Source organism: Mirounga angustirostris, unplaced genomic scaffold (assembly GCF_029215605.1).
Source record: "Mirounga angustirostris isolate CCGP_5_RB_7025 unplaced genomic scaffold, mMirAng1.0.hap1 SCAF_12, whole genome shotgun sequence".
Classification (NCBI taxonomy): domain Eukaryota; kingdom Metazoa; phylum Chordata; class Mammalia; order Carnivora; family Phocidae; genus Mirounga; species Mirounga angustirostris.
The window spans coordinates 40,104,658-40,118,528 of NW_026991720.1; the positions used below are offsets into that span (position 1 = coordinate 40,104,658).

Here is a 13,871-nt window from a genome sequence, read left to right on the forward strand (position 1 = left end):
AGCATGCTCATCAGGCCCTAGCCAGATCATGCGTCCCCTCCTTCAGCTTGCTGGGTATAACATTACTGCGTTAGGGCTACTCACTTGGAAGACAGGACAGCGAAGTCAGTGAGTGGGGCAGCTGGATGGATCTGGCCCTCAGACTGTGAGGTTGGAAGTCCCTCTGCAGGGCTGGAGTGACATGCAGCTGGGAAGCTGTGCAGTGATAGTGGGGCGGGTCCCTCTCCGTGTAGAGAGCACCCCTTCCGTCCTTCTTGAGGGACTCTTAACTGTCTCAGAACTGAAGACCACACCCACTTGTCCTTGGAGAGAAAGGATTGAGAAGCTGAATCCCGGTCACCTCTCTATACTTAGAGAGCTTTCCTGTGAGACATGGGTCGGGACAGAAGATGGGTCTGTTTTATTCCATCAGGATTTCTGCCCTTGAAAGGCAGGTGGATCCTTCCCGAATCTTAACACTAACCTTCCCCTTCCAATTCCTCCCAGCCTCGTCACTTGCCTAGAAACTTGCGCTCATCTTTTAAAACCCAGAAAAAAGAAAAAGTGATCATATCTCTAAAACCTCCCTGGACTTGAAACTGGGTTATCATTCCTCTCTAGTGTCAGAAGAGTTTGTCCAGTTCTGTTTTGATGCCAAAGGGAGGAAGAACCACCGAGCGGTAGGACCTCTGTGTGTTTCGCTAGGGAGGCCCCGGGGGCTGAAGCCAGGTACCCATGCCTGCTAAATCAGTACTCACTAATACTACCCTAGCAGGCCCTGTTCTCATTGCTTTATATGCTTAGTCTTCCCGGCATTCTGTGAGAAAGTTTCCACTGTTGTTCCAGGGTCACGGAGGAGGACACTGAAGGCTGGGCACGTCATGTAACTGTCCCAAGTCACAGAGCTGTGGGCCTGGCAGGACCCGGCTTGCCACCCAGGTGGACATCTGACCTCACACTCACTCGCCCGCTCGTGTTCCTCTGGAGAAATTAAACCCGAAGGGCTGAGGAGGGAGAGAAAGGAGAGGCTTGTGCCGTGCTGGGATGTGACGCTGCGCCGTGCGTGCCTTGCCCTTCAGTGTGACTAACCCTGGGCCCAGCTGTCTGGTGCCAGGCTGTGGACGCATGGCCCAGCACCCCGCCTTCGCGGAAGGCACTCGTGGCTCATCTGATGCAATCGAATTTCCTAGGGTGGCCTTTAGAGCTCGGCTGTTGCTGGAGAGAGAGGGAGAAAGAAGTTTCACATATTGTTTTTTGATCAGCAGGTTTGGAAACTTTGAGTGTTTGACTCACAGGATGGTGGAAACGCTCCAGCATTTCCTGTGGCCTCGAGTCTGGGTTCGGAGATAGAGAGCTGGGCCTGAGCTTTGCCTCTGCCACTGGGGAATGTCAGCACACATCAGGAGTGACAAGGCTTGCCTGCTGGGAGCAGGGGGGCTGGGGGGGGCCTGGGGGGGCAGAAGGGGAGCAGTCAGTGGCATCACAACAACTGAAAAGGAATTTGAAAGCAAATATCCAAAAACCAGAATAAAGGAGGAAGTGTGTGCCTTAATTTGTAAAATAATGACCTTTCCAGTTGAGGTGCTGATTCACAAAGTGTAAGAGAGCTCCTAGCAAAGGGCAAAGAACCAGCAGCTCAGCTCCTGTCTCCTCTTGTTTCTGAGAGACTTTCGCCAGGAGGAAAAACAAATCTGGAGTAGGCCCTATTCTCACCTCTGAGCACCTCTAATTCTATTCCCATCCAGTGGGACAAATGAATAGCTGCTGCTTGAAGAAGTGCCTGAAGGTTTTCTGAGAAAGGAATTGTGGATTTTAAAAATGCATCATTGGCTTGAGTAATCCTTCACATTTTTTTTTTTTAAACCTCTGACTTTGCTTTTAAGGAAAGAGTGATTTATTCATTTATTCATTCAATTGTCTGAAAACTGTTTATTGAGCTGCTATTCTCCACACCATCTGGTCAGGACTGGAGGTGCAGAGATGAGTAAGATCTATGATCCCCACCCTTGGGGGACTCATAAACTAATAGCATCAGGTATGGAAAGGTGCGCTGGCAGGTGCATCGCAAGCACAGAAGAAGACACCCGGGGCAGTTGCTTTTTATTTTTTATTTTTTTAAGATTATTTATTTATTTATTTATTAGAGAGTGAGCAGGAGAGAAACAGCATGAGAGGGGAGAGGGTCAGAGGGAGAAGCAGGCTCCCCGCCGAGCAGGGAGCCCGATGCGGGACTCGATCCCGGGACTCCGGGATCATGACCTGAGCCGAAGGCAGTCGCTTAACTGACTGAGCCCCCCAGGCGCCCCGGCAGTTGCTTTTTAGCCTGGGCGGCTGCGGGGTCAGGGAAGTCTCTTGGAGGACCTAGCACAGGAGGCTGGCTTTGAAGTCTAGGTGGGAATATTTGAACCCAACCCAAGGGTGGGAGGGAAGGACGTTCCAGGGAGAGGGGACGTTACGAACAAAGGCAAGAGGCACAAGAATTTGCCATGCCCAGGAAACAGCCAGTGGTCTCAGGAAGAAAGCAAGCCATATTGTCGTGGTGCTTTTCCTCCCCACTTGGTAGACCATGGCGCACCTGCAGAGTAATCCTGACCTGGCTGGTCTGGGGCATGCCGTCTGTGTGCAGTGCTTCCCACAGCCCCTGCAAAAGGACCGCAAAAGGATGATCTTAAAGAAAAGCCTGTTTGCCGTGGCTGACCGAGTTGTCACGTGCGTATTTGGGGATGGGGTGCAGGGGTGCCGTTGGTGGGGTGGGTGCACAGGGGGTGCTCAGAAGCAGGCGGGAGCCAGGCTGTGGGAAGTTTATGTGTCATAGGCCCTGAATCACCTCCAAAGTTTTTTGTTTTGTTTTTAAAGATTTATTTATTTGAGAGAGTGAGCAAGAGAGGGAGAAGGAGTAGGGGGAGGGGCAGAGGGAGGCCCGACTCCAGGCTCGATCCCAGACCCTCAGGACCATGACCTGAGCCGAAGGTGGACGCTTAACCGACTGAGCCACCCAGGCGCCCCACCATCTAAAGTTTTAAGGCAGGAAGGGGGAGATGTTGAGATTCAAGCTCTCACAAATACAAATACTCAGTTTCTTCTGCTGTTTATCTTCTGCTCATTTGCACAGTAGAAGTTGTAAATTGAATTTTTACTGTCCAATGTGAATTGGAAAGAGTTACTCAAAAGAATTGGGCTGCTTTCCTGGAGCTAATCCCATAGACGCAGGTGATGATAATTCAATATGGGGCTAAAGGAAAGTTTTCTCTGCCACTTTCCACTGTGTATCTGGCCAAAACTATTCAGCACTTCTTTTTTTCCAGAGAAACAAAGGAGCAAAATGGTCTCAAAGCATCATTTCCCAAAGTGTGTCCCATATGAAACCAGTGCTCCATGAAAGATGCTCCATGAAAAAAAAATTTTTTTCTAGAAAGATACATTTGGAAAATATTATGTATTGCATACGAAAATTTCACAGTACACATATATTACATTAAAGGTCCAAGAAGCCCTATAGTAAAGGAACTTTTTTAAAAAAGTGGTATAGTGGGCGCCTGGGTGGCTCAGTTGGTTAAGCGACTGCCTTCGGCTCAGGTCATGATCCTGGAGTCCCGGGATCGAGTCCCGCATCGGGCTCCCTGCTCGGCAGGGAGTCTGCTTCGTCCTCTGACCCTATCCCCTCTCATGTGTTCTCTCTCTCTCATTCTCTCTCTCTCTCAAATAAATAAATAAAATCTTTAAAAAAAAAAAGTGGTATAGTGATTAAAAACATGGCTATGGAATCAGACAGATGTGGATTGAGTTCTGGCTGGGCTCCATATTTGGATATGAGATCTTGGGCAAGTTACTTGATGTCTGTGCATCTTAGTTTCCTAGTCTGTAAAATGGTTTAGTAATGGTACCGATTTTATAAGGTTGTTACACAAAGTATATGGTACATGAACTAGTTGGTTCCATAATTAGCTATTATTTCATTCAGTGTTTTACAAGAGATTTAACTTTTTCTTTCCTTCTTCTTCATCTTTTTTTTTTTTTTTTTTTTACATTACATTACTTAATATCTGAAGGCAGCAGTGTTGTATGGGAAATGCCGGTCAGGCTAAGGCTAATTCCTGAAATGCCTGCATGCCTCCTGGTTGTAGGCCAGGAGAGGACAAGCAGCGTCTAGGCAGTGAAGGCTCCGTCAGAAATGTGGACATGCAGGTATCTGAGCTCTAGAACTGGTGAATAAAATATCATTCCTATTTAGCTCCAGGGTTGGATTGTGTAACTTCAGTGTGTGTTTTGTGTGCCAGTTGTCTCTCGAGGGACTGGCAAGATTATAACTCGGGGCAGGTAAACAGATATGATAGGGTTGATGTATTAGTTAGGAGTTTTTCAATTACCAGTGATGGAAACCTAACTCAAACTCACTTAGCATAACAGGGAATTTATGGGCTCATATATCTAGGAAGAGTATTAGGAGAGCTCAGAGGATGGAAGAAAAAGGTTAAGGAGCCTGGAGCTCAATATATTAGGACTCTTGTCCCCTTTTCCTCTCTCCTTTGTCTCTTCGCTGCTTGTCTTTGCTTCTCCTCACCCCATCCCTTCCTATCGCAGATGGCCTGTCCCCAAAAGGAGGAAGACAGTTGCCAAACAACGCCTCACAGAAAGACAGAACTCCTTCCTTCCAGGCCTCATAGAGTGGTCCCCAGAAATTGATTTGCTTGGATCATGTGTCTGTCCCTCGGACCAATCAATCACTGTTGCCAGGGAGGTGGGCATTGTCATTGGCCCCAATATGCCCACTCTTGGTTGTGGGACAGGACCTGCCACCTGAAGAGAAGAGCTGGAAAAGCTCACTAGACGGACAAAAACCAAGCTACAAGAGTTCGCTAGAGCTGTGTGTGAGGGAAAATGTGCTAGAGTAAAAGGTCACAAAATTGTCCTCAAGTGGTAGCAAGGTTTTCATGTTTTTATATAAATTCCCTTTCCTCTTGATTTTAGCAACTTAAAAAAATTTTATCTGTTAAGTGATTCTTGTTCCGCATCTCATCTCTCCCTTTTATTTTTTTTTGCAGTTAAAATAGTATATTCATGACTATTACTGCCCACTTTGTAAAGTTGGTCCATATAATACGTTTTTATAAAAGCAAGATTAGAGTCAGTCACCTCAGTGCCCTGCTTTTCAACCAGGGATGATTTTGTCCCTCAAGGGACATCTGGCAATGTCTGGAGACGTTTTGATTGTCTCCAGTTTATAAGCGACCAATTTGATTGTGTAACTGGCATCTAATACTAGGCAGAGGCCAAGGATGCCTGCTAAACATCCCGCAGTGCCCAGGATGAGCCCCACAGCATAGAATTATCGGATCCAAAATGTCAATGGTGCTGTGGTTAAGAAACCCTGCTTTAGTGGTTTCAGGAGAACATACCTCCTAATAGCCAACGTTATTACTCTACATTTTATGGATTAAAAAGAAATTAATTTTATTTATTTTTAAAGGGTTTTTGCTTTTGCTTTTTTTTTCTTGCTGGTATCAATGTAGGAGAGTGTTATTTTGCCCACATTCTCACCAGTCAATAAAGTTCATTTCTTACCAGTATGGTAGACAAAAAAGGTATGATCTTTTACTTTGCATTTCTCTTATTGCTATTAAGGGTGATCTTTTGGGTATTTATTGATCATACATTTCCTGTTGTGTGGATTACTTTGTTTCTTTTTTTTTCGGTTCTGCAAGTGGTTTTTTTAAAAAAATATATTTATAAGAGATCATTATTAAGGATATTTATACCAGGTTGCAACAGCTATTGCAACTATTTTCTTGATTGTTTATTATTTGTTTTAAAAAAATTTTTTTTTTTTAAAGATTTTATTTATTTATTTGACAGAGAGAGACACAGTGAGAGAGGGAATACAAGCAGGGGGAGTGGGAGAGGGAGAAGCAGGCTTCCCCGCTGAGCAGGGAGCCCGATGTGGGGCTCGATCCCAGAACCCTGGGATCATGACCTGAGCCGAAGGCAGACGCTCAATGACTGAGCCACCCAGGCGCCCCTGTTTTTAAATTTTTATGGTGCTTTTTGGAATGGCAAGATTTTAAGCGTCTTTGTGTCAGATCATCAACCTCTTCTTTATGCTTTCTGTCTTCAATGTTACATTGCTTTGCTAGGGCTGCTATAACAAAGCACCACGGCCTGGAAGAGTTCAGTAAGAGAAACGTATTATCTCCCAGTTCTCGGGGCTGGAAGTCTGAGATCAGCGTGTTGGCAGGGTTGGTTCCTTCTGAAGCCTCTCTCCCTGGCTTGTAGATGGTCTTGTTCTTACTGTGTCCTCAGATGGTTGTCCCTCTGTACCTGTGTCCAAATGTCCTCCTCTTATAAGGACAGTCAGATAGGAATACAGCCCATGCTAATGACCTCATTTTAACTTAATTACTTCTTTAGAGGCCTTATCTCCAAATACAGTCATATTCTTAGGTACCGGGGGTTAGGACCTCAACATTTTCAGGGGAACACAGTAGCCCATAATCATGTGAGAGGGGCCTCCACCCTCTGGAATATGTAAATATTGGGGGGAAGTTATTCAAATTCGCTAACCCCACTATTTCCATAATCTTTACATAATTTGTCACCAGTAGATAATGATGGCCAGTGGGGCAGAGGACAGTTTTCCTGGGGAGGAAGGAAGGGACAGAGGAGTTGAAGCAAGTCATTTATCCAGCTGTTTGGTGTTTCTTTCCCATTGATCTGCCTTTTGGCTTCTACTGGCCCATCTGTCAGGCTCTTTCAGTGCAATGGTGGGGGCACACAGTTCACCAGGGCAAGTGTGTTAGTTTTTCCATTACACAGCTCCTATAGGAATGTCCTCTTAGGCTGACTTTTTTTTCTTTCTCTCTTAATAGAGTTTGCTGGTGTAACAGAAAGACTAGAAATAAGATACAAGGTTTTAAAGCCATTACTGGGACCGAAAGCGAAAACTATATGGGAAATTGGAGGGGGGTGAAGATCGGATATTTGGGAACTTTATTCTTCCCAAGACCTAATCAGATAGACTGGAAAACATGTAGAGATGTAACAGATCTTTAAGACACTACAGTGAGGTGAGCTTCAAACTCAGAGGCGTGTAGAACTTTGGGCAAAGAACAATGTCTAGAGACAGACAGATTTCTAGATGGAATCAAGAACGGTTTCTCTCCATTGTCTTGGAAACGTGGCCCAAGGCTAAGAAGGAGACATTCAACAGAGTGATAAAGAAAATTTCCCCTTGCTCAAGGGTTATGGAGTCACATCTAACTGACACGCAGACTTGAGTAACTAACTCCCAAATAAAAAGCGACTCCTCCATCCCTCATTAAATTCACTCAACTAAAAATAAGCCATTTGACATGCATATTAAGGTTGTAGAATCTTCATGTTAAAATGGGAATAAAGTAAATCAATCAGCAGGCAAGCAGGGACATTGTAGAATTCTCCACCCCTTTCCCAGTTGCCTCCAGGGACTTGAGAGTTACCTTACAAGACAGAATGGTTGGAGTGTCTAGCCAGCTGCAGAGACTTCCCTTTAGAGGCTCTTAAATTTTCGTTTGCATAAGAATTATTATATCAGGCTGTTTACACAGATTTACATGCCTTATATTTACTGGGCAATTTTGACAACATTAGGCTCAGTTTTACTGCTGGTGGCTCTGATGAGCTAGAATTAACTGTTCCTCATGCAAATATAAATTCAAGAGGATAAAATGTGGACTTCTGAGGATAACGATGTGACTGGATTATTCATTCAGCGATTGTGCACCTGACTCTACCCCACGGGAGCCCCATCTGTGCTGTTTGTTATTGTGGGCAACGCTGATGAGGTCTAATTGGATTTGTCAAGTGAATTCCCAGGGGACTCCCCCTAGCCTCTTGGCTTTCTCAGTGGCTCCTTTGTACACTGCTGCTCTCTTATTCTCCACAGGGACTCAGGGAGAGTCACATCATTGTATTCTCACCTGTTCAACAGGTTTGGTCTCAACAGTCTTTGAGAAATAAATACTGGTTAAAGGGGAAGAAAATCACCTTTGGTTGTTGATTCCTGGGTGGTTAGATGACCCCTTTTAGTGTAATTCTAGACTATTTTGTGCAGAGAAGGGAAGGAGGGGTTCAAAATGCATTTTAATTTTCATTATGTATTCTCTTGACCCTCAAAATTGTGTGTTCTTTGTTTGAATAGAGTTACCTAATTTTTTTTTTTTTTTTTTTTTTAGAGTTACCTAATATTTACACAGTCTATTTTCACATTAGAACCTGTTTTCTTAATTCTTATTCTAGGGTATATAACTGATATGGATCCTGAATTGAAGTGATGTGGTATAGACATAATACATTGTCTGTAGAATTCTCAAGTGAATAAAAGAGCATACAGACTGTGAAGAAGAAGACCCCAGTACAGATCGTCTACTTGTATTTGCATATATGAGACTTCATAATTATTTAACAAGTCCCTGTTGTAGAATATTCCGTTGTTTTTAAGTTTTGGGGGTCATAACCAAAACAGCAATTGTCATTGTTATAGTTAAGTGAATAATTATCTCTTGAGGAAATATCCTAGAAAAATAAAATAACTTAGAGAATATGAAATCATAAGGCTTTTGGTACAGTTTGCCAAAAGTACCTCTGGAAAGTTGTACCAATTTATACTCTGAGCAGGGACATGAACTTTCTTCTTTAGGAGTCATAAACCAAGAGCGTCTAGGGAGTCAAGAGAATGGTGAATGACCCTCCCAAGTTATGACCCAACTGCTATTGGAACTACTTTTGCCCTTATTTGGTTTCAGCCACTTGCCTGTTTTAGGAATATGCCAGGCCTGCTTCTGCCTCAGGGCCTTTGCACTGGCCGTTTCCTTGGCCTTCAACATAATTTCTCCAGATGTCCTCCTGGCTCACATCCTCACATCTCACGAGCCTCTGCTCAAATGCTGCCTTCTCAGTGGAGCTTTCCCAGATTTACCTATTTACCATTGTACTTCGGCCCCTCTCACGCAGATACGTTCACACCCTTCAGATGCTCCTTCCCTGTTGCATTTTGCTCTGTATCCCTTGAGCTGTCTAACATCTAGATTTGCTGCTGTATCCCCAGCACTGAGAACAGGCCTGGCACAGAATAGTGGGGCTCAATAATTGTTTGTTGAATGAGTGAACCACTGCTTTGTAGATTTGCTTTTGCCGGTTAGCACTGATTAGCCTCCCAGCAGGCTTCCCGCATCATCCTTGGCCAAAGGAGCAGCAGTTTTGTTTGGGTTCATTTCTGGTACTTGTCAGCTCGGTGGAGTTAGTTATTTCTCTAACTGCCAGTGCTGTCCGGGTAGCCATTAGTAAGTCTGCTATCTTCATCATCTCAGTGATGTCCAGCTACCACTGAGATGGGGATAGTAACTGACAAGGCCTACTCTGGTCTGATAAAGAGCCAAAGGCATGTGTTTGATCAAAATCTGCATACACAGATCAATTTCTGAAAAGAAAGGACCAAGAACCCAATAGAAAAGGGACAAAAGATTTGGACAGTTCACAGGAAAGTGGACATGGGACTTTGCCTCCTTACTTTCAACCTCATTCACAATAAGAGAAATACATATTAAATACATATTAAAAGTACACGTGACTGCCTTTTGGGATGCCTGGGTGGCTCAGTTGGTTAAGCGACTGCCTTCGGCTCAGGTCATGATCCCAGGGTCCTGGGATCGAGTCCCACATCGGGCTCCCTGCTCCGCGGGAGGCCTGCTTCTCCCTCTGACCCTTTCCCCTCTCATGTTCTCTCTCACTCTCTCAAATAAATAAACAAAATCTTTAAAAAAAAAAAAAGTACATGTGATATATTTCTTCAGTGCATCCAGTGTGCAAATGTTCAGTCTGTTGGTGAGGCTGTGTGGAGATAGGCAGCCTCATCCATTACTGGAGGGAGTGTAGATTGGTGCAATGCCTATGGAGCGATGCCTGGAAATGGCTATCAAAATTTAAAATTGCATATGATCGGGACACCTATGTGGCTCATTTAAGCAGCGGACTCTTGGTTTTGGCTCAGGTCATGATCTCATGGGTTGTGAGATCAAGCCCAGAGTTGGGCTCTGCCCTCAATGTGGAGTCTGCTTAAGAGTCTCTGTCTCCCTCTGCCCCTCCCCTCAAATCCATAAATAGGTCTTTAAAAACATAGAATAAAATAAAACTGCCTGTGTCCTTTGACCCACCGATTTCACTTCTGTGCATCTATGGTAAGGATATACCTGCCCATGTGCAAAATGATGCGAGCATAAGGCTCTTCACCACAGCCTCATTGACAATAGCCGAAAGTAGGAAATCACCTGAGGGCCCAGGTGACAGAGAACGAGCTCATCAGATAGGATGTTCCCATATAGAGAACAACTATGCAGCTGTAAAAGGAGCCAGGATGCTTTATTTGCATTAATATATAAATACACAAAATGGAAAAAAAAGAAAAGGGTATGGCATGCCACCTCTGTTTTTCTAAAGAAAGGGGGAAATGTAATATATTTTTGCGTTTGCCTTATATACATGAAGCCATTCTGGAGGGGCACACAAGAATGGGATAGATGGAGAAATAGGGGTGAAAGTGGACAACGGGTGGATGCGTAACTTTAGGAGGAGGGAGATTCTACGCTGTATTTTCACACACACCTGTAAGTTTTGAATCACATGGAATGTCTCACCCGTTCAAAAATACTAAGTTAAAAAAGTCATCCTAGAGACACGCACGGGCTCATCTGGGAGAGGCGGCGGAGGATGATCTTCCTTTGTGAACGCATCGCAATTAATTCAAGGTCCGTTCTGAGTGCCGCACCTTCCGCATCAGTCAGTGGGCTCCCCCGCCCCCGAAGGCGCCGTGTGTGAACTGTGGCCTTGGGGAGGGGGCGTGCGTGTGCATGTGTGCGAACCTCGGGGCATTTCTCCTTCCTCACGATAGCCTGGTTGCTACAGCGCGCAGCTCTATTTGTGACACACAGAGAACACTTGAAAGAAATGCTGCTTCCTGACCATGACTTCCTGGGCAATCTGTTCTTCCGGAGACTGTTGAGCGCGAGAAGTTTACATGTGTCTCAGGACAGAGTGAGCCCGGCTCATTCCGACCCTGGGCACCGTGTGGAGCCCCAGCCGGTGGTAAGGGACACACCAGCCCTCGACCGGGCCGCGTCTGCTGGAGGCTTGGACTCCAGGGCCTCGGCGCCTTCCCCTCATCTGCCTTCTCTCCTCGCGAGCGGCTGGCGGTGCAGTTGGTGCCCTGTGTTCTGCACCCAGAGCCGTTTCTCATACCTAAAACCGCCAGTGAAAACAGGAAGTGATGAAGCAGAATTCGCCCTGCATCGGCACCGAGCAACTTGTCCTTCTTTTTGTCATTCCTCATTAGGTGTAGACACGTGCGGCCGTCTGCACCGTAGGATCCCGCTTCTGCCAGCTTCGGACGGTCGGGGTTTACCATGCCTCCGCCCGCGGACATCGTCAAGGTGGCCATAGAATGGCCGGGCGCCTACCCCAAACTCATGGAAATCGATCAGGTCAGTAGTGCCGGCAGCAGCGTGGGGGTTATCTTCAGTCTTCCTTCTGTTTTGGCGTTTTCGCAGACTTGGGAGAGCTCTCCAACCCCCCACCCGGCTGTGCTGAAAAATCTGTGCAATAATAGTTGCAGTGTAGTTTGATTTCTGTACCACATACAGTGGCGATGGATGGGGTTTTTATACTCGTTCAACGTCGGCTTGGATTGCGTCAATACAGGGTTTGTGTCTGAGGCTGTGAGAGAGGCGGGAGGGCCTAGTGGACGGGGCTCTGGGCAGTGGACACCGTGGAGGCTGTCCCAGCCCTGCCTGGCAGGGGCTCATGAATATGTGCAGATTGTTTTATTATAGGCAATACAAAACTTAATTTTTTTTTTAAAGATTTTACTTTATTTATTTGAGAGAGAGAGAATGAGAGACAGAGAGCATGAGAGGGAGGAGGGTCAGAGGGAGAAGCAGACTCCCTGCCGAGCAGGGAGCCCGATGCGGGACTCGATCCCGGGACTCCAGGATCATGACCTGAGCCGAAGGCAGTCGCTTAACCAACTGAGCCACCCAGGCACCCCAAAACTTAATTTTTTGACTCACTTTCCCCTTCGATCTTTGCAGAAGCCAACAAGTGCATTATATTAACAGCTTAATAATGAGATTATTATTTTGGTATAGAAGGACTCAGTCTTGCATCCCAGCCAATTATAATTTTATTATTAGTGTACAATGCACTGTGTGTCTTGTGTATTGTCTGGCATGTAATAAATCTCCATGGATATTTACTGAATGAAAATATATCCAGGGGGGCCTGGGTGGCTCAGTCAGTTAAGCGTCTGCCTTCGGCTCAGGACATCATCCCAAAGGTCCTGGGATCGAGCCCCGCATCAGGCTCCCTGCTCGGTGAGCCTGCCTCTCCCTCTCCCTCCGCCTGCCGCTCCCCCTGCTTGTGCTCTCTCTCTCTTTCAAATAAATTTTAAAAATCTTTAAAAAATTAAAAAAAATATCCAGAAGATGTTTTAAATGGCCTTACCTTTAAAGGCATCCTTTAGCTTGAATCTTGACAGCGTTTTGGTGTAGCTTTGATTGGATTTGATTACAGGTTATCTCAGGAAGGTTACTTATGTCATTCCAGAGCAGATGATTTAAGGAAAAAAAAAAAAAAAGGTTGAGACTTAATGTACACTTTGGGTTTCATAAAGCAAATAACATAGGATTCTAGATGGCTTTCGACATTTTCAAAATTAGGGTACCATGGCGACTCCAGTTTTTATTTATGTTCTCAATACTATTTTATGATTATGATCTATACTTTTTTGCCCCCGGTCAGATTTTATTATCTGGTTGAAGAATACTACAAGAGTTGTATGGCATTGTGTGGATCCAAAAGACTCAAAATAAATTATAAAGGTCAAATCAGAACTAGTTGAGCTTGAGGGTAAATGTGAGAAAGGGTAAAATTTTAGGATTGTGGTCAAAAAAGTTGTCATCAGTCCAGCTCATCATGGTCATTTTAACTGCTCTCTGAGGTTGTTTTTGTGAAGCTCTAGAAGCAACCCGTGCAGATGGAGAAGCCCACCCAGTGGTTTTATCTACATTTGTGTCAGGTAACAGATGTTTGTCCTTTTTCATGTGCTGTTCGAGAGAGGATATGAGTTGAATTTTAAAATATGTCTGGGACTACTTGGTGCAAACTCAATATAGTTAGGATTAGGTTTGGCTACAACCGAGAGAACCAACGGCTTCAAAGAGAAGTTGGCCTCTCATACCCACATGGGCAGTCCTGCCCTGGCGTGATGCTCCAGTGTCATGGACCCAGGCCCCTTCTGTCTTGTTGCTTTGCCTTCTCCATCTGTGTGGCTGAGGACAGTTGCTTGGGCTTTGCCTGGGAGCTCCCTGGAAATGCAGAGTCTCAGACCCCACCCGAGACCTCCGGACCCAGAATTTGCATGTTAGCTAGATCCCCAGGGGACTCCTGTATGTAGTTAAGTCTGAGAAGTGCTGAGTTGGATACCTGGTGCCCAAGTCTGAGTCTCATCAGAATCACCTGGGGCACTTGTTGAAATGTTCTTGGGGACCCTCTGCCAAGAGATGCTAAGTCAGTGGTTTAGTAAATGACTTCCTTTTCATTCTGCCATGGCCCCTGGTGTTTGGGAACCTCTGCTGTAAAACAGCAGCTCCTGATAGACATTCTTAAGGGTTTGTGGAGTCCTGTTCTTGCCTTTGGCGATGGCCTTTGCTGTGTGTGTGTCTTGTTACTTTTTAAAACTTATCTTTTATATTTTGGAACAATTTTAGATTTACAGAAAAATGGCAAGGATTTTATTGAGAGTTTCCATATACCCTTCAGTCAGTTTTCCCTAATGTTAACATCTTAATGTAACTGGTACATTTCCCCAA

General features: G+C 45.2%; 1 protein-coding gene across 8 annotated transcripts in view; it reads left to right on the forward strand.

Annotated features, from left to right (window-relative positions):
• Nucleotides 1-13,871, forward strand: part of ELMO1 (engulfment and cell motility 1) — a 520,853-nt gene that overhangs the window by 86,956 nt on the left and 420,026 nt on the right. For 7 of the 8 annotated variants that reach the window (XM_045864408.3, XM_054505224.2, XM_045864407.2 and 4 more), the window contains one exon: nucleotides 11,339-11,486. The exons of the other annotated variant lie outside the window; for it this stretch is intronic. In XM_045864408.3, the coding sequence (XP_045720364.1) occupies nucleotides 11,409-11,486 (78 nt within the window). In that variant the 5' untranslated portion in view covers nucleotides 11,339-11,408. The remainder of the gene's footprint in view (nucleotides 1-11,338; nucleotides 11,487-13,871) is intronic. 8 annotated transcript variants of the gene reach the window in all.